This window comes from Cyprinodon tularosa, unplaced genomic scaffold (assembly GCF_016077235.1).
Source record: "Cyprinodon tularosa strain WSP-4 unplaced genomic scaffold, ASM1607723v1 ctg7, whole genome shotgun sequence".
Lineage (NCBI taxonomy): Eukaryota > Metazoa > Chordata > Actinopteri > Cyprinodontiformes > Cyprinodontidae > Cyprinodon > Cyprinodon tularosa.
Window position 1 is genome coordinate 3,944,953 of NW_024039451.1, and position 26,271 is coordinate 3,971,223.

Consider the following 26,271-nt stretch of genomic DNA (forward strand, 5'->3'; position numbering starts at 1 on the left):
AAGTTAAAGGTGTTTTGGAGGATTTCCCCGAATTTTTGAAAAGACGCACCCTCTCCACTTTAAAAAAAATGGCCATGCACAACCTGTTCCCGAGAGGGAATGCCTACTGTATGAAACATGTGCGTGAGCATGCATGAGCCCTTTCCTCTTTGTGCACACTCTGTTCACAAGTGGCTGTTTGCATAACTCATACAAGCTTGCTTTCCGAAGCAGATCTGTAATTTTTCCATTATGTCAACTGAGGCATCAGTGGTACCCCGACCTGTCCTTTCAATGTATGCCATTGCATGAAATAATCTCCCAAAAACACTCCAGTCTTGTTTCTCTCTTTTGAGGCATTTCTCTTCTTCTCATGCACTTCGTAGACACGTATTCTCTTACAATCCTCGGCCATTTCAAAGAACTGTGGTGAGAAAGAAAAGGGACAAGCATGTAGGACGGCCTTACGTAAGCATATCATCAGAATGATTGACAATTAGGAGAACAACTTATTTTGACAATCTACCCGGAAAAAGAAAATCCTCCACAACACCTTTAAATTGAAAATTAGAGAACAGAAGCAGAGTGTAGCAGGGGTAGACTTAGACTCAACTATATTTATCTTGCGGGATTACTCCTTCAGGGAAATTCTGGTTCCAGTAGCTCATATAGAGTACAGAAAGTTCAAGCAAAATGCTATTATAGAAAAAATATGACAACAATATAAAAAGAGTGTATAATACCAAAAAAGCATAAAGGAAAAAGAAGAAAAAAGTTGTAATGTCCTGGGATATGTTTCCATGAAATATAAAAATATCTGCACAGTAGAGAGCTAAGGGAAGACTACAATGTAGTTGCATAGGGAAAGTTGTCTAAATGTTTTCCTGCACCTACTGTAAAGCTTACAGCAGAAAACCAATGACAACAAAAAAACCTATGCTATTCTATATCCAAGTTTTTTGAAAACATTTTAAGGCTCACTCTTAAAAGACATGGGGCCTATCTCATAGATTAAAACTGATTTTTTTTTTCCACAGAGGTGATGCCTGATCATTAAAAGATTTGCCTCCCATTCTACCTTTGGAAATTCTATGAACCACCAGTATAGTCACAGTTTGGGAGCAATCTGATTTGTCAAGAACTTCCGTGATGGAGGTTGATTATGATTAATGATTTTATTTTACATAGCTTTTCTACAACAAAGTTGCTGCCAAATAAATTTAATCAAAAATTGCAGGAAAAGGGCTTCCGAGTGCTTCGAAACAGGATATGTTGTCCTAGACAAAACATTCCAAAGGATTCCATGTGATTTGTCTACTGCATGCTCTGTTATCTCATGCTGATGCATCTGTTGTCTTTTCCGCGGTTTTAATACAAAGCAGTGGATGGCAGAATGTTCTCTCAGTAGAAGTTGAAAACATATATTCTCAGCTGTATGAGAGATACAACACTTGGATTTATTCATGCTTGTTTAACCCCAATGAAAAGGACTGTTCAGCCTGATGGTTTATTCTTGTTTCTTAATGTTAGTGGGGCTCAGATGTGGTAAAGTTAAAATATAAAATGTGAATACACTATTTGTCACTGAGCTTTGAAGATTTTAGTGGATGGTGTACAACTTTTTATTTTATGGCAAGGCGCTAGTAAAAGCTCAGTTGCAGCTTTGTTTTCAAATCTTCTTTAGCAAATATTTCCAAAAACTAGTCCATATCGTCACACAATAATGAAATGCGAATCTAAAGCCAACCTAACGCCACTCCAGCTGTTTCTGCCCTCAGTGTTCCAAATGCCTTTGTAAACGAGTAATACTTGAAACAATTCTAACATTTCCTAATAAATCATTGCACATATGTTTCAGATAAAGACCAAACAGCATTTGTTTCACTAGAATTTAAGTCTGTGATTATGAATAATGACTACATTTTTATTATTTTTTTTTTTATTGAACGAATATACTAAGTCATAACTCAAAGCAGGCTTGATAGAATTTGGGTTACGTTTTATTATTTGTACACCTCTGATCCACCCTTAGCTGTGAGTAGAACTTAGATGCTTTTTGTGCATTTTAATGTTTTCTAAATGTTAACATTTAACTGAATTAGTTTATTTGGTTTGTTTTGGATTTTTTTTTAAGTTTCCTGGAGATCTGTTGTGAATATACCCTAAAATTAAACTAATCTGAACTGAGTTTAGATATATTACAAGATATTTGGAATTTTCCATCACCATTTTGGAACAAGACTGTATTTTACCTGTAGTTCAGTTCTAATCATTTGAGGATATCTGTTTTTATTGTGTTTCCCTAAAACTGGAAAAATGGTTTACAACTGATTTACATTTTGGCCTACACTATCCATTAGATATTTGTATTAAGTTAACTTTTTTACTCTTTAAAGAAACAATACAGTACCTCTTTTTTTTTTTTTACATGATATGCCTTTTTGGCCCTTAATAGCTTTGATAAATTGATGTGATGGGCTGGATTTTGTCTATGGGGCTTGAATTTGACAGGTCTTAGACGAAGGTTTGGATACTATTACAGTCAACAACACTTGACATACAGCAACTGGGTGAGCTTACAGTAAGGCCAAAACTAGCTACAAAAAGACACTATCTGAAATAAGTAAGCTGATTAGAATAGATAAACCGAATAACAAAGAACTTACATCCCTGACAAAAATAAGGAGGAGAAAATAAACCAGAACTAAAAACGCAGCTGACCCCTGCAAACTATTGAACATAACAACTTACATATTAAGGCAGTGCACAGGTGTTATTAAAGCAGTGTGGTCGGGAAACATGACCAAACAGCAATACGATCTTATACTTTGTCCTTATCCAGGCAGCCAAACCACAACCATCCCTCTCCTGGATTAGCCAATCATGGATTGGCACATGCACACTAATATTTATATATAAGATAAGAAAAAAAATACGAAAAGCAAAAATATATAAATACAGCTTCTTACCACCAGGGTGATAGAACCCACGTTACCAAGAATTGCCATCCCCCTAAAATGTTTAATTGAAAGTTACAATTTTCAAAAGGTCAATTATGGCTTTACGAGTAGACTGACAAATGGGACAGGACAGATTCCAAATTTTCCATTACCTCTGAGTTCCTCTGAGGCCTCATGTGTTTACTGGGGTGCAATGTGATTTATAAACGGACAAAAGGTCTCTTCTCTAACGAATGCAGCACTTTTGGCTGATAAGTTTGTCTTAACTTGATAAATAGATATATATATATTTTTTTTAACTTAATTCATTTAAAGAAATTTAATTTGGATGAAAAATTGAATCTTAAAAATCAAAACATGTCAGGTTCTTCATATCCAGCCCTTAAAAAATAAGCTATAAACATTTAAACTCCTGCTGGTGTGGGACTCGGACAGCTTCTCACCTAAATGAGCAAAGTGATATAAAAAAAAAAACAATAACTAATGGTGATTTAAAATAAAGAACCAATCCCCAGAGACACCAGTACATATCATTAATTTTTGCACAACCTTTCCTAAACAATCATATTGTAATCCACCTTTTCCATCTCTAATCTAGCTGTAGTTTAGGGAGCAACAGTGTTTGATTTTTGATTGAAAGCTTTATTCATAGTTTATGTATTCACGCTGTTTTCAGTTTCTTAAAAGTCACGCTTACTTCATTTCACTGGAGCCAAAAGCTTACTGGCAGATTAAGCCCGGTGAGGGTGTGATCTGTTTTTGTTCAGCCTGGAATCCTCTGCAGGTTTTTGCTGAGCTCATTCGGATATATCATAGGGGCTATGGAATTTACATATTCCCTTCTTTCTATCAATGTCCGCCAACTCAGACTGTACAAATAGTGAGTCACACCTCACTTAATATTGTTTCTGGGATTTTTTGACAACCAGTAAAGGATATAACCAAAGTCTTGTCAGATATTCAATCTTGTATGACGTATCAATTTCATTAGGTTCCTGATTTTTATTATCTGCTTCTTATGGAAAACCACTTAAATTGCTCCAACTTCAGGTCCTCCCATTATTGACTTTTGTCCTTTATCCACTTGTCCCTTGAGCAAACCAGAGGGGTTAAATGTGGGCTTTATAATTCTGCATAACACAAACAGGGGCCAACAAAGGCGGTCAAATACAAAATCTCCCACAGTCACATAAATCTCTGAGCTTAATGATAAACAGTGGAACACCAGATTAGCTTCTTTCACATAAAACTGATGGAAAAAATATAAAACCAAAACCACAATGCTGTTTTTCTTTGTTGTTTTCGCAACAGATAAATGCACATCTGGAAATAAAACAGAAACAGATGTTGTACAAATACATAAAAAAATGATTGAACGTGAAAACACTTTGTAGGGTTGTAGAGGTTAAAATGGTCTTCCCATCAAGCCTTACAGTACAGTGTTTTCTAAAAACAGAAGCACCCCACATCCTGAACAGAATTAAATGATAGCTATGCTGACTAAATTGTAACATAAAAAAATGTAGCTACCATGTAGTTGAAAAGACAAATATATAAATTTAATAAATAAATAAATATTATCTATTTATATTAATTCAATTCAGTTAATTTATATAGCGCCAAATTCACAACATATGTCAGACAATTCAACCAGATCATACAGTCAAATGGATTCAAAAATTTCTATCTAAGGGAAAACCAATTGATTGCATTGACTCATTGACTCTTCAGCAATCCCTCACACTAAGCATACTTGTAGCAACAGTGGAGAGGAAAAAGCTCCTTTTAACAGGAAGAAATCTCCAGCAGAACCAGTCTCAGTGTGAGCGGCCATCTGCTGAGGCCGACTGGATTTCAAGGAGACAGGAAACACACAGCCAGGCAGACAAGTTCTGAGCCTGCCCCTACATCAGAGAATGAAAGAGAGCACATCCAGCCAGTCACAGTCAGAGAAACAGGACTACACTGAAAAACAGGCCAAGCTTGAACATCGATAAACAAAGGTGTTGATGACAGCAGCACAGCTGATGTTTTTCTCCAGCATGGTGTCACAGCAAAACAGGAAAAGACCAGTTCCTATGAGAACATGCAGAGGAAGCATAACGTTAGAGATTGAATTAGCAAATTCTGCAGAGTGGGAGCATATAGATAGAATGATGAAAAAGGGGTCCCTATGCCCTCCAGCAGTCTAAGCCTATAGCAGCATACCTATAGAGATAGCTCCATATAACTTGAGACTCTCTAACTATAAGCTTTATCAAAAAGGAAAGTTTTAAGCCTATCCTTAAAAGTAGACAGGGTGTCTGCCTCACGGACTAAAACTGATAGTTGGTTCCACGGGAAAGGAGCCTGATAAGTAAAAGATCTGTCTCCAATTCTAATTCTAGGAACCACTAGTAAACCTGCAGATTGAGAGCGAAGAGCTCTGTTAGTAACATAAGGAACAATTAGATCTCCGATATAAGATGGAGCTTGGCCATTTAAGGCTTTATATGTGAGACTCACATATAAAGTTACAGGAAGCCAATGAAGAGAAGGTAAGATAGGAGATATGATCTCAGATTGATTTTCATCAGAACTCTTGCTGCAGCATTCTGGATCAGCTGACTTTTAACTACAGTTTGTGGACTTCCTGATAGTAAAGAATTACAATAGTCCAGCAAACAAATGCATGGACTAGTTTCTCAGCATCACCCCTGGACAGGATATTTCTAATTTTTGCAATGTTCCGCAGATGAAAGAAGGATATTCTAGAAACCTCTTTGATATGGGATTTAAATGACATGTCCTGATCAAAAACAACACCAAGATTTTTTTACTTATTATTTTAAATCAGTTTAATCCCATCCATATGAAGTGACTGACTAATCAGCTTCTTTTTTCAAAGACGATAACTTCTGTTTTGTCTGCATTCAGGAGCAGAAAGTTAATAGTCATCCAGGTTTTTATGTCTTCAAGACGTGCCTGTAATTTATGCAATGGGTTTGCTTCATCTGGATTTATAGACAGATATAGTATCATCAGCATAACAGAGGAAATTAATGACATGCTATCCAATAATTCTACGGATTGGGAACATATACTGTATATAGTAAAGAGAATTGGCCCTAGCACTGATCACTGTGGTACTCCACAGGTAACCTTGGGGCATGAATAAGATTTATCATTAATGTGAACAAACTGAAATCGGTCAGTTGTTAAATTGATAAGTTGGATCAGAAAATTGAGCTTTACCTGGAAAGTCTCCTGTTATCTGTAGAGGATAAATCAGGTTGTCATTACTGTAGTTGGGGCAAGGGATATTAGTGGTAATCGAAACAACAAAGAGGAATAGTAGAGCAAAAGGTTGCAGTAGGTAAAGTGGGATGAAAAGGGGTCAGTGGTAGGCAGGAGGAATGGTTGTAATAAATCAGGTTTGTAGAGAAAGATATAGTAGATTTGAGTGGGATCAAAGGGATCTTAAAGAGGATGGTTAAAAGGAAAAAGAGTAAATAGTGGTTGTGGAGTGGGTTGATGAGCAGGATCTGTGATTAAAAAGTGGCCATAAAAAAGGTGGAAGAGAATGAGTACAAGGAAAAGGAATTGTAAACATAGACATGAGGAATGAGTGGAATAAAGAGCAGTCACGCAACCCAGCTACAGCGTTCCTTTTCTTTGTAAAAGCAGCACATTATTTTTTTGCCCTGTTTAGGACTACATACAATCAAATAATAAGCAGGGTAAAAAAAACGAAAATCTAGGACCTGTACTGAAAAAGCAGTAATAGAAATGTTTGGAAATTTTTGGGTAGGAGTAGAGCCAGGCCGCATGGTGGAAACAGAGCATTAGACATCAATTACAGCTGGAGTAAAAACACTTTATCGCAATTGTTAGGTAGTATAATATCACTATATTCAACTTTAGCGTCACAAACTTGAGCTACCACTGGCCAGCTGGTAGGTCACTTGTCCTGCAAACAGGAAGCCTGGCTTCATATCCCAGCTGGGGGCAATGACCTGCCATGTGGGTCCTTAGGCAAGACCCTTCAAGCTAATGCCGGGCTTAGGGGATCGCGCTTGGAGTCCTGAGGTTTTGAGTTAAAGCCCCACTCCCACCGACTGCCACTCTAACCCCCACACTGCTCCCTGGGTGCGGCACAATGGCAGCCCACTGCTTTCGAATGGGATGGGTTAAATACAGAGAGTTTCTTTTGTTGCTCAATACTTGAGACAGTGTGATGACAATAAAACGATGGAAAAACAAAGAACTGCTTGGACTGGGACAAACTATTATACTATATTATTAGCTATACTGCTGTATTTATTCAGGTTTTCTTTACTTGTAAACTGTTTGTTCGTGGTTGTTTTGTAATGAACAAAACTGTATTTTAGATGGACATCAAGATGTTATGCTGTTATCATGAAAGAACTACCATTATGTTATCATTTACCAAACGTGCAGCTGTAGTCAGATGCAACTTTTTGATTTTAACTAAAAGGTGAACTCAGATTTTTCTTTCCCGTAGCTGAAAAAACTACCTGACTGCAAAGAAATTATGTTAAAATCATATATATTGTTGATGCATATTGAAATTTTTAACCCGAATTTGTTTTTGTCAATGAAGCCCTTTATGAAGCACCTTTTTTATGGAGGGAAAAATGCTTTGGTTGTGACTTGAAAACTTTCAGTTTAGCCTCTGCATTTCTCCAAAGTCTCTGCATGTGGTTTAAATTTTTTTCAAATGTGGAAATAATGAGAGCACAAATTGTGTAATTTAGTATAATAATATTTGAACATACTGAAGAACTGTCATAAACTGTTTAGATCCTATATGTCTGTTTCTTGTATGTGCTGGAGAGAAAAGTCCAGATTTGTCCACTTTGCAGGATCTTCTAAACATTGATATCATACGTCACCTAAATTCTGATATACAAATTGAAATATTATTGTTAACGGAGTAATCAAAACAAGGCCACTCGTATAAGATTTAAGTTTCCAATTCTCATTTCACCACTCTGGCTGTCTGACAGAATAAGTCTTTGTTTGAATGAACTGAACAGATATTCATCTCTACATTCATCTCCACAGTTCCAACAGTCCATAGCATTTGCTTTATTCATGGGTGTCTGTCTGTCAGTTATTGGCTCTTGTAAGAGACTTGGTCTGAATGATCTGATTATGCTAAAGCATGTGGTGTTGTACATAGTCAGTCTTTCAGTCATTGTGGCGTGCCAAGCCATACCATCCCCAAACACATGTGACCAGATGGCATATCGCTAACCTACATTTGTTTCAAAGTTCTTCAATTTATCTGATGATAATTCAAACCAAGATCTCTTTCATGGCTTGATTTCAAAGAAAAGACTGAAACCAATAGCTACATGGTGACAAATGTGTCCTCCAGATACAGGCAATTATCTGATTTTTTTTTTTTTTTATTACAGTTGCATATGTTGCTTCTGGCTTACTTAAACCTGAACCAATCAGGACTGCTGCGAGCCAAACTCTGAAATCCATTGTAGACATTCAGACATGCCGGCTACAGTATGTGGAACATAATTTCTGTGTGCTTCAATGAATACTTGCTTGTGGCCAAGATTCTCTTTTCTTTTTTTTTTCTTTGCACAGGGATCCTTTACTAATTTTGAAGGATAACTACATCTGTCCATGACAGTAGTTTTTCAGAGGCATCAGTTGGTCATTTTAGGAAACTAATTCCCGCCTGATCATTGAGGCATTTATACTTGCACAGAAAATCGAATGCATTTAGCATCCGCCGTTAATTTTGGGATTTGGACATATCTTAAAACACATGCAAACCTGTTAGCGCCTGCAGAGCAGATCTTCAAAGAACAATCGATAAGTTCTTATCCATTTCAAACACCTGCACTGTAGAGGGCATCATGTGTAAACCTTTCTTTAAATCTCGATTTTTTTTTATCCATATGCAGATCATGTTCTAATAACTGCTCAAATTTGTGTGAAGCAATTTTTTACATCACTTCACATCTTTGCATCTTTTTTTAAACTTTTGAGGTCAGACCAGACTTAAAAATTCTGGCATTATTATTAAAAAAATAAAAAATAAATAACTGCATATCAACTGCTATTACAGAGTGTTCATCACAGAGCCTGTAAGGGGACATTGAGGGGGGTCCTAAAATTACGCCTCTCTTTTATTTCTTCCAGAACGTTATTTAACAGGCTACATTGAAATGAGTCACAGCTGATAGTGGAAGAAAAAAAAAGATTACTGTAAAAAGGTATCTATAGTCAAAAATAGGTTTTCTCTGACAGAGCTTAAAGATCCCATCTGTACAGCACCATCTTTCTCTCAGGGACTGATTTTAAACCTTTATTTTTGCTTTCATTTGTGTCAGAGTCCTGATGCAGAAAAGCAAAGAAAAAAAATGTGATCTGCGAGGTGATTGTGACAACCACAGAGAATGGCTTGGTTGACATAGATGACAATTGACAACATAAATAGAATGCGATAAATAAAACATAATTATATCTCTTGTGGTAAGAGGCATTTTTTCTCATTCTTTTTCCGGTCCTGCACAAGGCACAGTTTTGTTTTATTACTTGTTTATGGGCCTATCTTAATCTCAATGCATTGGGTCAAAGGGTGTTGAGAGGAGGAATGTATTTTGCTGCATTTTGACTGTGGCTACTCCTTTGTTTTGGGCTGGGAGGGGCTTAATCAGCAGATAAAACGTTCCCATGTATTATGTTGTTTTACCTTTTATTATTTCTTTATTTGTTTTTGTTTTTTTCATAGCAATTTGAGAAAAGCTACCTCAGCGAAGGGCACGGTAAAAAATATTCAGCATCATCATTGTTATTCTTTTTTACATCTTTATTATCACTATTACCGCCAAATAAATGGCTTACAACCTCATCTTTCTTTTACAGCCACTCTTAAACTCCCAGTAGCATGCACAATCTTTTTAATAAGGCTAAACCTGAGTGTCCTATTATTTGCACAATCAATCTTTGCCGATCACCTGCAAATCACTTATTGTACCTGTAATTAGCGCTACTTTGCGGGAATCTTTGAAGCTCAGGCTTCTATTATAAGACATCTGACCTATTTCTCTTTTCTACTATCATAGCTCATAATTCAACAACATAACATTTACATCTTTTAATTACCTTTAAACATTATAAACAATTCAAGCTAAATATTATATTACTCTGTAAAGATTTTTTCTGAGTAAAAAAAAACACAGAGCTTGAGTTAAAAAGAAAGCCACAGATCATTGAAATGAGTTACCACTGAGCAATGACTCTGTATATGTGTTTTTCACTTAATAAGCTCACAGTGGTAGAAAAAGATTACAGTAAAAGAAGTCCCTGCAGTTAAAAATGTGTTTGTATGACACATGTCATGGGGGAAACTACTAAGAAAATGCATCTGTTCACCACAATTCTCCTTATCAGTAATTAAACACTCAGTAACTAAATTTAAGCCCTTATTTTTGTTTCAATTCGTGTCAGAGCCCTGATGCAGCAAAGAGAAGAAAAGAAAAAAAAAAGCAGAGAAGAGATATTTCAGAGTTATATCTAGACAAGACTACCACAACCACAGAAGATAGGTTGGTTAAAATAAATGACACAAGGACAGAAATAGAAAGTGAGATACAGAAACAAAATATGAAAACTACAGAAAGCGGCCAACAGTTATGGACAGAGAAGTAACTTGATCTGGCAGGGGATGGCAAGGATGGAAAAAAAAGAAAGGAAACAATAGATAATAGAAAGGAAACCAAAGCAGCTGCAGAAAAGAGACAGAAAAGGCCAAAGAGATAGAAAGGTGGAAAGAAAATGTCACATGACAAGAATGAGAGCAGTAATGTTATACTAAGTTAAAGCACTGAGGAGAATTGACTTTAGGAGAGCCCATAGACAACAGAAGGACACAAGACATTTCACTTATTGGCATAATGACAATGCATGGAAAATGGCTTATTTCCTGTTCTGTCTGATTCAGATCATGTTCCGACATTTTAGGGGCTGCATTAGGATGATTCTGTTTTTGAAGTTTAATGACACAGAAGCACTTCATCTGAGTCCTACATCAATAAACCTCTCCCACATGGGTGGTAAAATGGATTAGGGGAAAAGCTAGAGTCTCAGAAGTGAAATGTGGTCTTCATCTTTTATGATAATGAATTCAATTTGACAGAAAATTCATCTACTTTACAAGTCAGAAATGGTTTTTGACTGATTGCCATTAAGTAGCTTACATCCTTAATGTTAAGTAACAATAATGTGGATCCCAGTAATTTATCCGAAACAATTCAAGACAGTTATACCTCTACTGTTAGGATCAGACATGCTATAAAGTGTGTGTCATAAGTTTTTCCAATGGGAATCACAAAATAGCCTGGCCTACTCTATAAAGCGTGGAGCTCAATACTACTCCACACATTTTGAATTGAGTAATCTCTCTGGATGTGAAGCGAAACATCTTCAAACTTAAAAAAAAATAAATAAATCAAGAGGTTAATTTTTTTTTTTTTTTTTTTCTCAAATAAGAGGTGCATTTCCTGGTCCCCTTTAAGTTGTTGTCATGCTACATAATCAAGTGTTAATTAATGAAAAACTTATTTTTACACCTCCAGGATTTTTTATGGCAGAGAAAGGGAATCATACAGCAAAGCAGCATAAAACTACAGTGTTGAACTCAAAGTATGAGAGTTTCTGTTTAATGCTAATCATGTGTCATGCAGTGATGGCAGATATAAAGCATTCCACTTTTTGTCTTGTCACTTAAGAGTGAATCCCAAAAGTGTTAAAGATCAAGTATCAAATGTGGGCATTGGATTGAAATAGTCTTGTTAGTGTTGCACTAAATAATGGAAATAACCATTTGAAAATCATGTTTTATATTTACTCTGGTTTTGTTTGTTATATTTCAACATTTGTTTGGTATTTTAAAACAACTGAATTTGTAAAAACTAGCTATAAGAAAACCCTACTGTAAAGATGGCATTTACTGTTTACACAGTGCTGTATTTCCCCGGATCTCCATTCCCATATCCAGATTCAAAGCACAATTTTCATACAGTGTGCCTGATATTTCATCCAGTTAAGATTTTTTTTTCCACTTAAGCTGGAATTTTACAGCCATGGTAAACCTTGTGTAGCTTGAGAATCTATTCTCTCTGGTCCAAAACTGTTCTTATATCACTAAATCCAGTGTGATCTCACATAAAAAGCAGTCGTGCACCTTTTTTTGCATGGCTTATACTGTACCTACCCTGTTTACCACTTAATGAAAACAAATATTCCAGCAGAACAGGCAATGTGCTGGAAAATGAGTCATCCCATTGAGCCTTTTGACATATACTAACTACCACAAATCTACTTTTGATTTAATGGAATTTTATATTATGGACAGCTACATAAAGTAGTAATACTAAAAAGTAGGCGACTGAGAGGTTGAAAAAAAATAACAAAAAGCTTTATGAATCTCAATCTGATAAGTTTGTCATGCATGTGGATTTTGCCTCTTTGACTCAATAATTTCTAAAACCACTTTTTTCCCCTTTAGTCATAGTTACTAATCCTCGTATGGCTCTACCTACTCTGTGAAATCAAGGTGCAGTTGTAATTAAGACAGTACATCAATAAAAAAAAGTTTATTTTTGTTAAATAGCTTCATAGTCTGAAGTAACAATTTGTGGTCCACACTTTCCCTGACCCACTTGACTAATCTAAAGAAAAAATTTATGTAAATCTATATCAGATGAATTATTGTGACATAATATGGAAAAGTTGAAGGACATAAATGTCTTTTGACTTAAACATTCCTGATGTTTAATCAAGTAAGAATCAGATCAAACAATCCATGTTCTTGTGGTTTCTTTCAGGCAAGAAAAAAAAACTGTGATGACTCATAAAAGGAAACCAAATACTTTCCTCGAACATGAGAAGGTGTTGTAACCATAAATGATCTAATTACAGTGACAGACAGCATCCCAATGATAGCAACTAGAACAAACACAAGGCTTCAGCCATCAGACAAAATCACTGCCCTATCAGTTTCCTGATAACGATAGCAGTGCTAATTGCATAGTAATTCATTTGGACATTAACAAAGGATTCATCTTACTGTATATCCATCCATTTCGCAGATGAGCTTCCATCTTTTTTACTTTAGTCAGTTCACTTCTCATAGTTCAGAAAATACTGTTGCATGCTAGTTTAGGTTAACTTGACTGTAAGATGTGATACCTTTACTCTTCTCTCCATTTTTCATGTGATATTCAGCCAATCTTCCATATTCTGTATCTTACAGAGATTAAAAGCTCATATGAGTCCTCAAAAAAACTATAGTACTGATTCCTGAGACACTAAGTTCTCTGAAACATCAGTATACTAACAAAAAAAAAACTATAATTGAAATTTTACCTTTTAAAAATAAGGAAAGGAGTATGTAAGCATTTTAACATGTTATATGTTTTTTACTTTAGATGTTTTTATTCCAATTCAAATTTTATTTCAGCTTCTTCTGGGTTTGAAATACCATTACATTTACCATTTTCCGTGTGTTTCAGTGTGTTTATTTACTTTCCTCCAGTGACTTTCCACTTACCCTGGCTCATTTCCCTCCTTGTGGCAATTTCGAGAAATCACCAGGATGAATAAAATACAAGTTAAATGTTTCGTCTTAGACTCTATAAGCTAAGGGGGCAGATATTTATTATAAAAAAATAAGCTTGTAGTAAACATTTTATAGTTGTTTCAGTAAATACATCTATTCTTCTATCAGCACTGACAAACGCTTTATTTTTATTTCTTACCCTATTAGAAATACATGCTTTATTAATTAGTAATGTTAGGATGAAGTATTAGAATTCTGAATTCCCCTTTCTTTCCCTGATCCCTTTATTCATGTCATGTCCAGGCTTAAGGTGTTTCCTTGGTGATACAAATAGTAGTTCAGATATTTTGTATGCTGGGTGGTGAAGCATTTAGGAAATGCACCCAGCTCTGCAGAATCTGGAGAGTCTGCTTGCATTGCTGGGAAGTGAGGTCAGGCCTTCTCTGCAGCTGCCGCACAAACAGATAACAGGCAGGCCTGTCAGTCCTCTCTTTCCCAACTTTTTCTCTGCTTGCACAATTCCTAATTGAGTTTTTCTTTTATAGTCTCAAGAAGCTAATGTCATGCCGTTGTCTTGTAAAAAATCATAAATGATCATAGTTTAACATATTTTGGAAAACCTTTATATATAAATTAAATAATTCATTCTAAGATCACAAACTAATGAATCATGTATACATAAATAACCTTATGAAATACATTTAGATCATAGTTGGATAATAAAACACCACTGTTTCATGTCAGTGGGTTATGATTACCAAGGAGTTTAAAAACTAGTAATGTTGTTTAAGTCGTTGGTGGAAAGAGATCCAAATGATAAATTCATGCCATGCTATATTACAACAAAGTTACACCATGTTACAACTTCAGCATATACAGACAACAAAAATTTGAATAACTATAAATTGAATTGAAATAATTCTTAATGAATATGCACTGTTCAAGTTGGCAATATCAGTGCTAACCTACCTAAATATTATTAGACTGCTGCTAGACTGTTATGTGTATTCCTGTGCCTGTTGGTGCTCAGTCTACCACAAGATATGAAATCAACAGTAGGTGAAACAATTTTAGAATAAAACATAAGATAGAGGCAGTAAAAGTGAGTAGCAAAATAATTAAAGTAAAGTTCATAAAAAAAGAGGTGGGCATATACTCTAATCCTCAGCCTAAGTTATTAATGCAAGTTAACTAATACTGTCGAGATTTCATAAAAAATTTGCTCTTTTTTTGAACCAACTGGCAGTTTTATCAGATTATATAGCCACTGCTTAAAATATTGACATTATCAATACCATATAGAATAACTGATTTAGTTTTTATGAAGTTTGTATAGATATTATTTCAATATCTAATGCATTTTTAGAGATTAAAGTAATCTCGGATTGTTTTAGTTACATTCCTATTGTAGCTGAGGCAAAATTAAAAGGTGTAGTTACTAGTTGTCTATGAAAAAACTTAAAAATGAAAAAGCAAAAAATAAATGTAAATCAAATAGTCACTTGAGGAATAGTGGGTTTCTGGTTTTACGCAGTACAAAAAATTCTCAAAATATGTGAAAAATGCAGTTCGGTGAGTTTATTCCAGGTTTCTTCAGGAAAAATAAACATGATACAAACTCAAAAAGACTACTTGCCACATCTCCTGGCCTAGTTTCTGCCTTTGTGCTCGCTTCACCTGATTAAGGCTGAGTGACTTGCCTTCTGAAAGGCCTGGTAGACTGCAGCTAGAAGACTGGAAAACTGGTAAAAAACCATAAGCCAACCCACTTTTCACCTGAGCTACCTGGAGTCCATGTATTTATACACCAGACACCCAAACAAAATCAATTAACTAATTAAACAATTTACTAAGAAATAATTGTATTCTAAGCAACTACTTTCAAACAAAAATGAAACAAATAACCAAATAAAGTTCTAAAAGAAAAATAGAGAAATAGCTCCTACAAAAGGAATGGAGAGAATGATGGAATATTTAGTGCTCTAAAGAATTTCCATGTATTAGCTACATCATTGAGGAAAATGGGCTCAAATGCCCTCCAGTTGAAGCAACTACAAATATGAAAAGAGGTGAAGGAATATATATTAAAATACACAGAGCTCCGCATAACATTGCATATGATTTAATGTGCTGTTATCAGCTCACTGCTGTGACATTTGAGTATCAACTGTATCAGTTTGGAGAAAAGTGCATATGTGTGGTATAAAAAACACATCTAAGATAGTGACATCTACACAATGTAAATTTTCAGCATATTCAATGTCATTTAAGATTAAGCAGTCAAGGTTTTCACTGCTATCTCCCAGAGGTATAAACATTTATAAACTGTTAAAATCAGTCCTAAAGCACACTCCTTTCATACTATACCTATTTGATGTTTTAAATCATGTATCATTATATCAACACAATTAGTATATTGTTAACATGAACAGACTTTATTGCATTAGTTTTCAAACACAGGCGGATATACTGATGACTTGTGTGGCAGCAAATATCATTGAGCATGTCAGCATATATGGGGTGCATAAAGTTTGTACAGTTCAATTCTTTAGAATGCATGTGCATTTTATTACAGCTACTCGGATTTGCTTTTTGCTTCTTTTTTTTCAAGAAAAGATTTGCTATCATTAAAACTTCAACAAGTAGACTAAGATTTTTAGAATGTTTTATTGAAAGTAATCTACACTTACAATTTAGATGTCAAAGTGTTTTTTGAGGATTGAAAATGTATTAACTGACAAAATATTTACATTTATCAGGAAATACGCAAGCATTGCTCAAACTCTCACTCTGTTAGTATGGCCATGAAATTTCTTCTAATTGAAAGACTCAAGCCCGCCCCTCTGTAGCATCCCCCAGCCCACCCAAAAAAAAAGAAAAAAAAGAAAACAAAACAAAATGTTGGTTGCTACAACTGAGGGGGAAGGGTTAAATTGGGTTTCAGGCTTTAAATCCCCCAAAACATATTCTGTTCTCTTTACATCAGTGTGGAGTTAACCCAATCCTTTTAAAATCCAAATCTCAATCCTAGGTTTAAGGCACTCCTATGTACTTTTACTTCACATCTAACATAACATCAAATGTTATGGCTAATTGGTATAAAACACTTTTCCAGTATTAATACGTTTATTTTCCTTGCAACAATGTTTTCTTTTTTTTTTTTTTGCACTTGGAAAGCTCTTTACATAACCAATGAACAGCCATAATGTAAAACATTTCAAAAGCACTTTGGAAATAAAGCACTCCCTCTTTATCATTAAAAGCTGTACAGATGTGGCCAGAGTAACAAAGATGCATTATAATGTGAATTAATAATAATGTGGTTGTTAAGTGGTAGCATTGTGGTTGCAGAGCGATGTCGTTTGGGAGTGACAGTCTAAATAAACTTTTCTTAAATGACACTTGTTGATTTAGAATATTCTCAAAAACAATCTGCTGCTTTTTAAGTTAACACTCAAATAAAGATTTGATGCTTTCATATCTAATACATGTTTTGTGTCCTTAGGTGCATTTATCATTTGTTGGACTCCCGGCTTGGTCATCCTACTTCTCGACGTCTTTTGCTCCAGCTGCAACATCCTCACCTATGAGAAGTTCTTCCTACTCCTTGCAGAGTTTAACTCCGCAATGAATCCTATCATCTACTCATATCGGGACAAGGAGATGAGCGCCACCTTCAAGCAGATCTTGTGCTGTCAACGGCAGGAGAATGTTAATGGGACGGTGGCGGAGGGCTCTGACCGCTCAGCGTCTTCTATCAACCATACAGTGCTGGGTGCTGGCAGTGTGCATCACCATCACCTTCACAATGAGCATTCGGTGGTTTAAAATTATTTAAAGAAGGGAGACTGAAAGTTGAGGCGATTCTGTCTGAAACAAGGTAAATACTTAAGAAGGGATGGGAATGGTATTGATTGTAGACTGAATTTAAAGACAGGTGAAGGACTGATGATCAGTATGATCGAGGATTCAAAGAAGGAGAAAGGGATTAAAATGTATGAAGAAAAGACTAAGCGCATGAAGAGAGGAAGTCTTATATTCAAGGACTCTGACACACCAATAGTATTATTGTGTAGCTGTATATTGTTTTCTTTGTTTAATGTTTTTTTTTTTTTACAAGCAACGTTGATATGAATTATTTAAGTAGTCTGTGAAGTAATGCCAGTATAACCGTACTCTTTCTCCATTCAGTCTGTTTAACTTTGAAAAAACTGCATTTATTCACCACATTTTGACTTTGCTGATCAGTGCTTTTTCATGTCATGGAGCAGATGGCTTTTACTGTGAACAGACATAACCGCATCAACTGCTATAATCTAACTTTACACATGAACACCAGTTGGATTTTTCATGTTATATAAATGTCTGTTTTTGACCCTTCCTTTTACACATTTCCGTGCTTTTGTAAGATTTTAAGAGGGTTCAATTGTCTTGATAGTGGCTGGTGTCTTTAAGACAAAAAATATTGTTACGATTTCATTTTTTTTGTTCTCTTACTTCTTCTTATCACTCAAATTTATTTGATGCATTGGAGGATTAGATTTCAAAGGGAAATATTTATTTTTTTACAGCACCAGCCTGAGAAGTGGATGGAAATTTGGAGATCAACCCCAATTTTTTACCATTTTCAGCCCTCACATCATAACAAACCCTTGCTTTCCCATGTACATAGACCAATTTATAGCATTGTACTTTACAGTTAGAACCAGATATGTATATACAACATAAAAAGAAGAACATATATTTTTTCCTTACTGTCTAACATTATGTCAAATTAAAGTTTTCCAGTTTCAGGTCAGAACCAACAAATATCCTAATTGCCAAAATAATGAGGTCAAGATTTTTTTTTTTTTTTGCATTCCTTTCTTCAAATACATTTATTGACAAAGATTACAAACGTTGTGACTTTAAAAACTATGAAATTCAAGATGATGATGTCATGGCTTTGTTAGCCTCTGATTTATATTTATAAGTTCTGAGTCGTATGAAGGAACCACTGTGGATATATTTTTAAAGAAAGAGGTGATAAATCAAAGATTAATCTGCCAATACATCAGGAGAAAAACCAATGACAGGACTAAGAGTTTCCTGTTTCGTCATTTCAAGTGATTACATGTAAATATAAACATTGAGATGTACAGTTAGCATGCATTTCTGAATAGAATAAACTTTTGTGTGAAAGATCTTTGAAAATAGAATCTTGTAAAGATACAGACCTAAGCTGAGTGAAACGAGTCCCATAACAACAACTGCTGAAACTGCACTGCAAGGGGAAGAAGGATAAATGGCAGTTTGCAAATGCACTCAGGGAAAAAAAGATTTTTTATTGGTGAAGATAAGTCTTGTGGTTTGATGAAACGTAAAACTATGTGGATGCTTTGGTGTAGGAGGAATTGATGCACTATGTGAAGTAGATGGCCTGAGCTAAAGTTATATAGAAACTTTAATAACATTGCAAGATGTCATCCAGGGAGTCAATGCTTGGTCAGATGGAAGTCTTCTGAGTGGAAAGTAGCCCAGAATATGCAACCAATTAGATACAAAGCGGAAAGATATTTAATGTGTTGGGATGGTCATTACAAAGCCCTGATCTTTGTCCCTCAGATACATTACTGACATAAGTTTTCCAGTTCTATCAGTTCAGAAGTAACCAGGCAACTTGTGACAAGCTTCTAGAACAGGGACCATCTAATTATTTGATTCAGGTGTGTTGAAGGTTACTTTAAAAAAAATATATGTTTTGTGTATAAAAAGAGCATCAAAAGAACTATAAATAAGGTTGATTCAGTAAACTGGTGAAGTAGAAGCATGACTAAGATTTTACTGTCATGCTTGCAGCATGAAGCTATCAGAGCCAGCGTTACTCACCCACACATAGTTCTATGAGCAATTTCCTTTTCTGCTCTTTCAAGATGATTCGCAGTCAATAAATGGTGCAAAAGTGTATCAAATTTCAACTGAAAGTTTGTCTCCATAATGATGGTCTTTTAGTGACTGTTCCTCCAGATGACACAGGTGATTGAATATTTTTAAGTTACATGACAGTATATTGCCTTAACATTTGCTGTAATAGTTTTACTGGTCATATAAACAATGTTACATGTATGCAGAAGTATATGGTGTCCATAAATATGATCATATGAAATGAGCTGACATATATAATCTAATGTAGTTACATTCTCACACAGTATTCATTAAACTAAGTTGAGTTTGTGATTAACAGTCCAGCTTAGTGTCAAAAGGGTGTTTCAAGTTTTGCAAAAAAACTCTTTTACCTCTGATTTTACCTCAATGTCTTGTGCCTTTATTCACACTTATGGAAAAGAAGAAATGTTTGCTCTATTTTTGCTTTTTATCACTCTTGAAATTTTCAGATAATTAATATCAAACAAAAATATATCGAGTAATTACATGGTTGTTTTTATGTTTTTTTTCGAGGGATCATCCAAAAAATTTTGTCCAGACAATTCTGGCACTTTGGAAACATCTTCTTTCTCCTAAGCTTATTAAGTCGTTGTGGCTGACTAGTCTAGTATGCCTACAAAAACAGGCATAAGTCAGCCTCATTGAAGAGTTGTTAAAGAATGAACGGTTAAGACATTAATAAAAAAAATATGAAAACATACAGTAGATAGTGTATAAATGATAGCTAAGATTCCAATAAACAAGTTTATGAAACCATTATGCTTCTCAATGTGCTGTACTTGCGTCAAACTGTAGTAAAATTGTCTGTGATGGCTCAATATTTAGTGAACTTCTACAAGTACAAAGTCTTTGAACTCATTTTCCTAAATGTTTTATTTTTAGACTCTTTTCTTTCAGGCAGATGAAGGATGAAGCACTGTGGTGAATTGCACCTTACTCACGGCTGTTACAAAGGGTTTTTTGTGTGTGTGTTTTTTTGTGTGTTTTTGTCATGATGACTGTTCTGACATTTTTTTTTTTGTATCTGACTTTAACATTTTAAAAAAGGGAGATTTTTGAATTTTACATGTCTTTGTTTTTTACAAAAGATACATTTTCATCAACTTTTTTCTGTACATCTGGACACTGGTTTGCGCTTCTCGCTACATTTCAAAAGATTAAACCCTAGAGAATATTTCCACGCTTGATCTTCACTATAAAAGAAATTTCCGACTCGGTTACTTGTATTATTATACCAAACCAACTAAACTGTCCATTATTACATCTGATTGGTATTGTGTCACTCTTTGCATACTATTATGAGAATATTTGTACATAATGTTTAAATATATCTGAAACATAATATTCTAAAGTTAATCATGAAAAAAAATTAAACATAAATGGTGGATTATGGTCATCTTTTGCCAAAATGATCTTGTAGTTTGATGTCATCTATATTTTTCTGTGAAAGAAGTTAATTTCCTGAAGACACTATAGTAAACTTTAATTTTCTTACTGACTGAAAACTAGCTTTGTGAGTGCATTAAATTCCAGTTTTGTTGTGAAAAGTAACCCAACACTAGACTTGGTTGGTTGGAAGTCTGGAGCTTGTTTCACCTCCAAACAAGTCCAGCAGTCAGTGCATGAAACTACATCCAACAGTGGTTTCAAAGCAGCGAGGGGAGAGTTTAAACCAAGGGAGATGAGCAAGAAGAGCAGGTGGTGTCAAGTACCGTAATCTTTGCAGATTGTGTTGATAGTCCTGTCTTTCAGTAGAACAAATAACAGTATCAGTGTTAAGTGCAGCGCATTTGTCTCAACATTTGTTCTTGCCTGTAAATCTCACCTGTTTTGTATTGACAACCTGTACTGTTTCTACTGAGATCGATCCGTTTCTCGTCCGACTAGCATGTCCTATCTTGGTTTCTGTTTATTCTGAATCAGTGTTTTCCATTGCATTCAACTGCTGTTGTTTGGCAAAGCTAGATAAGCATCACTTACTCTAGAAACCAAAGTTTCACTAATAGCTTTTCTGTAGGTCTGTGTTTACTTTTACAATAAAACACTATTTTAAAACCATAAATGCCAAATCTTTTTGTACCAATTAGGTTACTGTGTAACATGAATTAATTTATAACAGTATCCGTACTTGAAAAGTTAAGACCTGTGAATATACATTTAACATTTTGAAAAAAAAAAAGATTAAAAAAGAATTAGAAATGTTCCTATTCAGGTGTTACTTTGAATTGTAGTTGTAGAAATATGTTAGATGATGTTTCTGGAAGGATTTATTGATGATAGGATTCACCATGTTTAGTCTCGGCATGACTGGTTCTCTTCTGTTATCTGCATGTGTGTCTGTTTCCATGACATCAAGGAAGCTGGACAGAGAACGCAGAGGGCTGCTCTTTAACAGACCCAATAAGAAAGGACCTTGAGCTAGTTCACATGTTTTCCACAGCCTTGGTGTTTAGCAGGATCTTTCTGTGACCCTTTGGGTATTTTGTTTTAATAGCAAATTTCTGCCAAGTCCTCTTGTTTTAATACTTTGTTCCCTGAGGGGAGATGAGATGAAGAAGGTTGTTCTTAAAACTTCCATTGGAGAAAGAGCAACTTCCTAACTATGAATTTGACCTTAAACATCATATAAGCACCTGGATTGTGTGTCAGGAGAGCAACATATTATGGCTTTTGTTAAAACACATATAACAAGCAATGATGATAACAGAAGTTATAAATAACAGCCATGAAAACAGTTTTGCAACAATGCTTTGGACAATTTTTCTTAAAAATGTTTCTTAACTATCTACTTTAATAACTAAAAATAATATTTAGTGTAGTAGGACTAAATTCAAATTAAATTATTTTTGATATTGCTTCTTCTATCCTATTTTACTTAGCAGATAGTTAGCAGGTAGTGCTTATTTTTGTTCATAATGATCACATTTATTTGTACAAAACCAAATACATTGTATTATGCAAATAATCATTCAGAGGAATGGTTGAACATAAAATACAACAACAAAAATTATTGTATATCTTTTTGTTCGATTGTGTAAAAGGAAGCTGTATCGGTTTCCAAAAAAACAAAAGAAATGCTTCTGACATGCTGAATTCTCATTCTACTGCTTAACTAAGGGAGTGCTGGGTTAACTTTTCTACTGTGGCTCAGAAAGCTGAACTTATCTGAGCTATAATAACTTGACCTTTTAAAAAACTTTTTTTCTACAGTTTACCATACTGGAGAAAAAAGAGACTTAAAGTGACAAATACAGCCTCCTAAATAATTTAAGAGAAATCTGACACATGTATTTCTGGTATAAAAACAAAAGATCATACCTTAGACCATATATTATTATTTAATAATAATAATAATAATAATAATAATAATAATAATGTTATGGATTAAGTTATAAGAAATTAATATTAAGGTGTTATATTTTACAATCAAATGATATCCCTAAATCAGTAAACAAATTATATTATAAAATGAAAGTGTTTAATGTTATTGTGGACTGTTTGGAGGGGGAAAAAAGAAATAAAATAAAAAACTGACCTTTTAAAGAAGACTGTGGACAAAAGATTACAGGGTCTGTTTCTTTTTCTCAATGGGAGGAAATAAAAAAAATGAGTGTTTATTGGAAAAATAATTAGAAACAAAACATATATGTGTTGTTATTATCTCAGTTATTTCTTTTTTTTTTTTTTTTTAACAATGTCCTGTCTGGCAATGTGGCAATAAGAATAATTGTCTTGATGCTAAAAAGAGCCCAAAAGATTTTACTTTCACAAGTAAATCTAAGTTATTTCTAATAATTTCTGGTGCTGCCCCCTCTTGGCCAGGCTCACATGGTAAAAAAAAAAAAAAAAAAAAAAAAAAAAAAAAAAAAAACCTTATCTGAGTTAGACTAACTTGTAAAATTGCTCTTAAAAAATTATAAAAGTACGTGATATCACAGATTTATACATTTGGAGAACCTTTGAAAAGTAAAGTAGGAAAAAATTTTACCAAGTGTAGGAAGGGATGCTTACAGACTCCTAAGGGGGAAGATCGAATGTTGAAATTTAAACAAACAAATGCATAAGCCAAGTAGAACTGAAAGGGTGTGCAAACTCGAGCTAACAGGCGATTGCAGATTTTATTTTTCATTCTGACATATGAGTTTCTTTTTAAGTTAAATCACTCAAAATAAAAATGGCGTACTGAAGATAGTATTGCTTTTTTAATAAAAAAACAAAAAAACAAAAAAAAAACGGCACGCTGGAGAGACTATGTCTCTGAGCTGGCCTGGTGTTGTCTCAGAATCCCCCTAGAACAGCTGGAGGAAGTGTGTGGGGATCGGGAAGTCTGGGCATCTCTGCCAAGACTGCTAACCTCCATGACCTGGCCCCGGATGAAGAGGAAGAAAATGGATGGATGGATGGATGGATGGATGGATGGATGGATGGATGGATGGATGGATGGATGGATGGATGGATGGATGGATGGATGGATGGATGGATGGATGGATGGACAAACATTATATAATGATGATAATAAAAACACTAAAAATGATCAAATGGGGCTCATCTGAAGAAGTAGTAAAAAAGTCAAAAGTAAGATCAGTCAGAGTTCTCAAACCATCTTCATTGTAAATCTGAAATATAACATGAATATAACAGAAAGAACTTTTCTAATTCACAAACTTGGTATTAAGAGCAGGCTATGACCCAGAAACAAGTCTGCATGAGGACATTGACATGGAGGGCACTGCATAAGCAATTAAAAGCACTTCTTAGATGGAAATGGTCAAGGACATTATAGATAAGAATCCTTGCTACAGCAGGAAAATATTTTTATTGGAAAGAGTGAAACATGTTGGGGTTTTGTGTCTGTGTGTGTGTGTAGACTATCTACTGTTTATTGTTCCACATTTTTGGAGTGTTTGCCTCCAGCTGACTGATATATGCCTCCTCACTTCCTGTTGCTCCTGAATGGACCAATAAAAGCCATCATGGCCAAGCAGGAAATCCCCCCAGTCGCTGAGTGAAGGGGATGTCACATCACCGTCAAGTCAACATGGACACTTTCCATGATTCATATTATGGTTTGCTGAAAAGCAAAACTGCTCCCACTGCTCAAACTGTATTTTCTTATAACCTGTTCGCCATCAAAAAGTCAATAAGTTTATAAAAGATGAACTTCAAAGATTCATTGACCCAAAGGAAAAACATTATTATGACAAAACAGGAAGAGATGTTTAACTCTAATCATGTCCAGCTGCCATTCTGCAAGAGCTGCTTGACCCAGCTGTGAAAGAATCCACTCAAATAAACCTTTTGTTTAAAGGAGAGCTGATTGACTTATTTAGTGTGAAGAAGGATGTTTTGTATACTTGCCCCCTACAGAGCATTTTGACAAAAACATCTTGAAGACATAGCAATAGAAGCAGGAGAGGAGAGGAGAGGAGAGGAGAGGAGAGGAGAGGAGAGGAGAGGAGAGGAGAGGAGAGGAGAGGAGAGGAGAGGAGAGGAGAGGAGAGGAGAGGAGAGGAGAGGAGAGGAGAGGAGAGGAGAGGAGAGGAGAGGAGAGGAGAGGAGAGGAGAGGAGAGGAGAGGAGAGGAGAGGAGAAAACCTTAATGAAACCCAGATGTGGAGGAGGTGAAATGCGAAGCGACACAGGAGGAAGTGGAGAGGGAGAGCCTTAGCCATAGTTTATGTCAATCACAAGAGGGATGACCAGTCGAAGGCCAAACTCTGTTCTGCCTTCTCCAAACAGTTTACATTGGGCTTCCCTGAAGCGCACACATACACACACAAGCACATTGTAACCAAATCAAGACTACACAGGCACACCCATACGGTGACTAAACAAGTTGGCAAATATGTAAAAAAAAACAGCACAAATACATAAGACACCTGGCATTAGGTTCATAGTTATACAAACTGAAATGAAAGACAAATTTGTTTCACCCAGGAATTTGTTCCTAAAGGCCTTTCTTATAATCCCTCATTTACAGAAAGAGATTGCTGCAGGATCCCGGTTAGGCTCCATTTCATGTTCTAATAGGGGGGCTTTATGTAAATGAATAATAAAAAAAAAAAAAACATTTGAAACAAAAATAAGACACATCCCTTCAGTACTATGTGTATGTAGCAATGGCTGAGTTTGAATATTAGTATGTTTCTTTAAAATCAGTTCATTTATACATATCACATCTTTAACTGCTTAGTGTTTCATTGGTGATATTGACACTGAGGACATATGGTCCAAGTGCATTGGTTTATAATTAATCTCAAGCTATTATTGTAATGACTGCTCTGTTATCATAGGCCAGGTAAAGGGGGTGGTTTTACTAAATGTACCATTAATAAACTCTATTGTCTCCAGCTGTTTTAAACTGTTTAGGATGGAGTCAGCTCAGTGGAAATGGGGAAGGAAGAAGGGAAAACTTGATCATAAGCTATTATATAATACGATTTAAAGCATCAGATCAGAATCAGAATTACTTTATCAATTCCTTGCAGGAAATTGATTAAACAGATATTAACTATTAAGATGTATCGGTGAGGAAACACTTTTCATCTCAGGTTCAGGTATTCTGCAGCCTGGTTTTCAAACCCAGTTCTCAGGGCTCACTGTTCTGCATGTTTATTTCATATTTTTCTACCTCCACACACCTTTTTAGAAAGGTAATCATCGCCCTAATGTTCAGAGTCAAAGTCCCTCTCCAAAATGTCAATACTTACATAAAAAAAAAAAAAAAAAAATGTGAATGATCAATTTGGTCGTCAGTTTAAATATCATTCTTCCAATTCTCAGCAAAAATCAATTAGTAGATCTCAGATAGGAAATG

The 26,271-nt window shown here is 35.1% G+C and overlaps 1 protein-coding gene across 1 annotated transcript in view; it reads left to right on the forward strand.

Annotated features, from left to right (window-relative positions):
- lpar1 (lysophosphatidic acid receptor 1) overlaps positions 1–18,009 on the forward strand; it is a 42,222-nt gene extending 24,213 nt beyond the window's left edge. Inside the window, exon 3 of the mRNA XM_038268354.1 lies at positions 17,036–18,009. Coding sequence (XP_038124282.1) covers positions 17,036–17,358 — 323 coding nt within the window. The 3' untranslated portion in view covers positions 17,359–18,009. The remainder of the gene's footprint in view (positions 1–17,035) is intronic.
- The last annotated feature ends 8,262 nt before the right edge of the window (positions 18,010–26,271 follow it).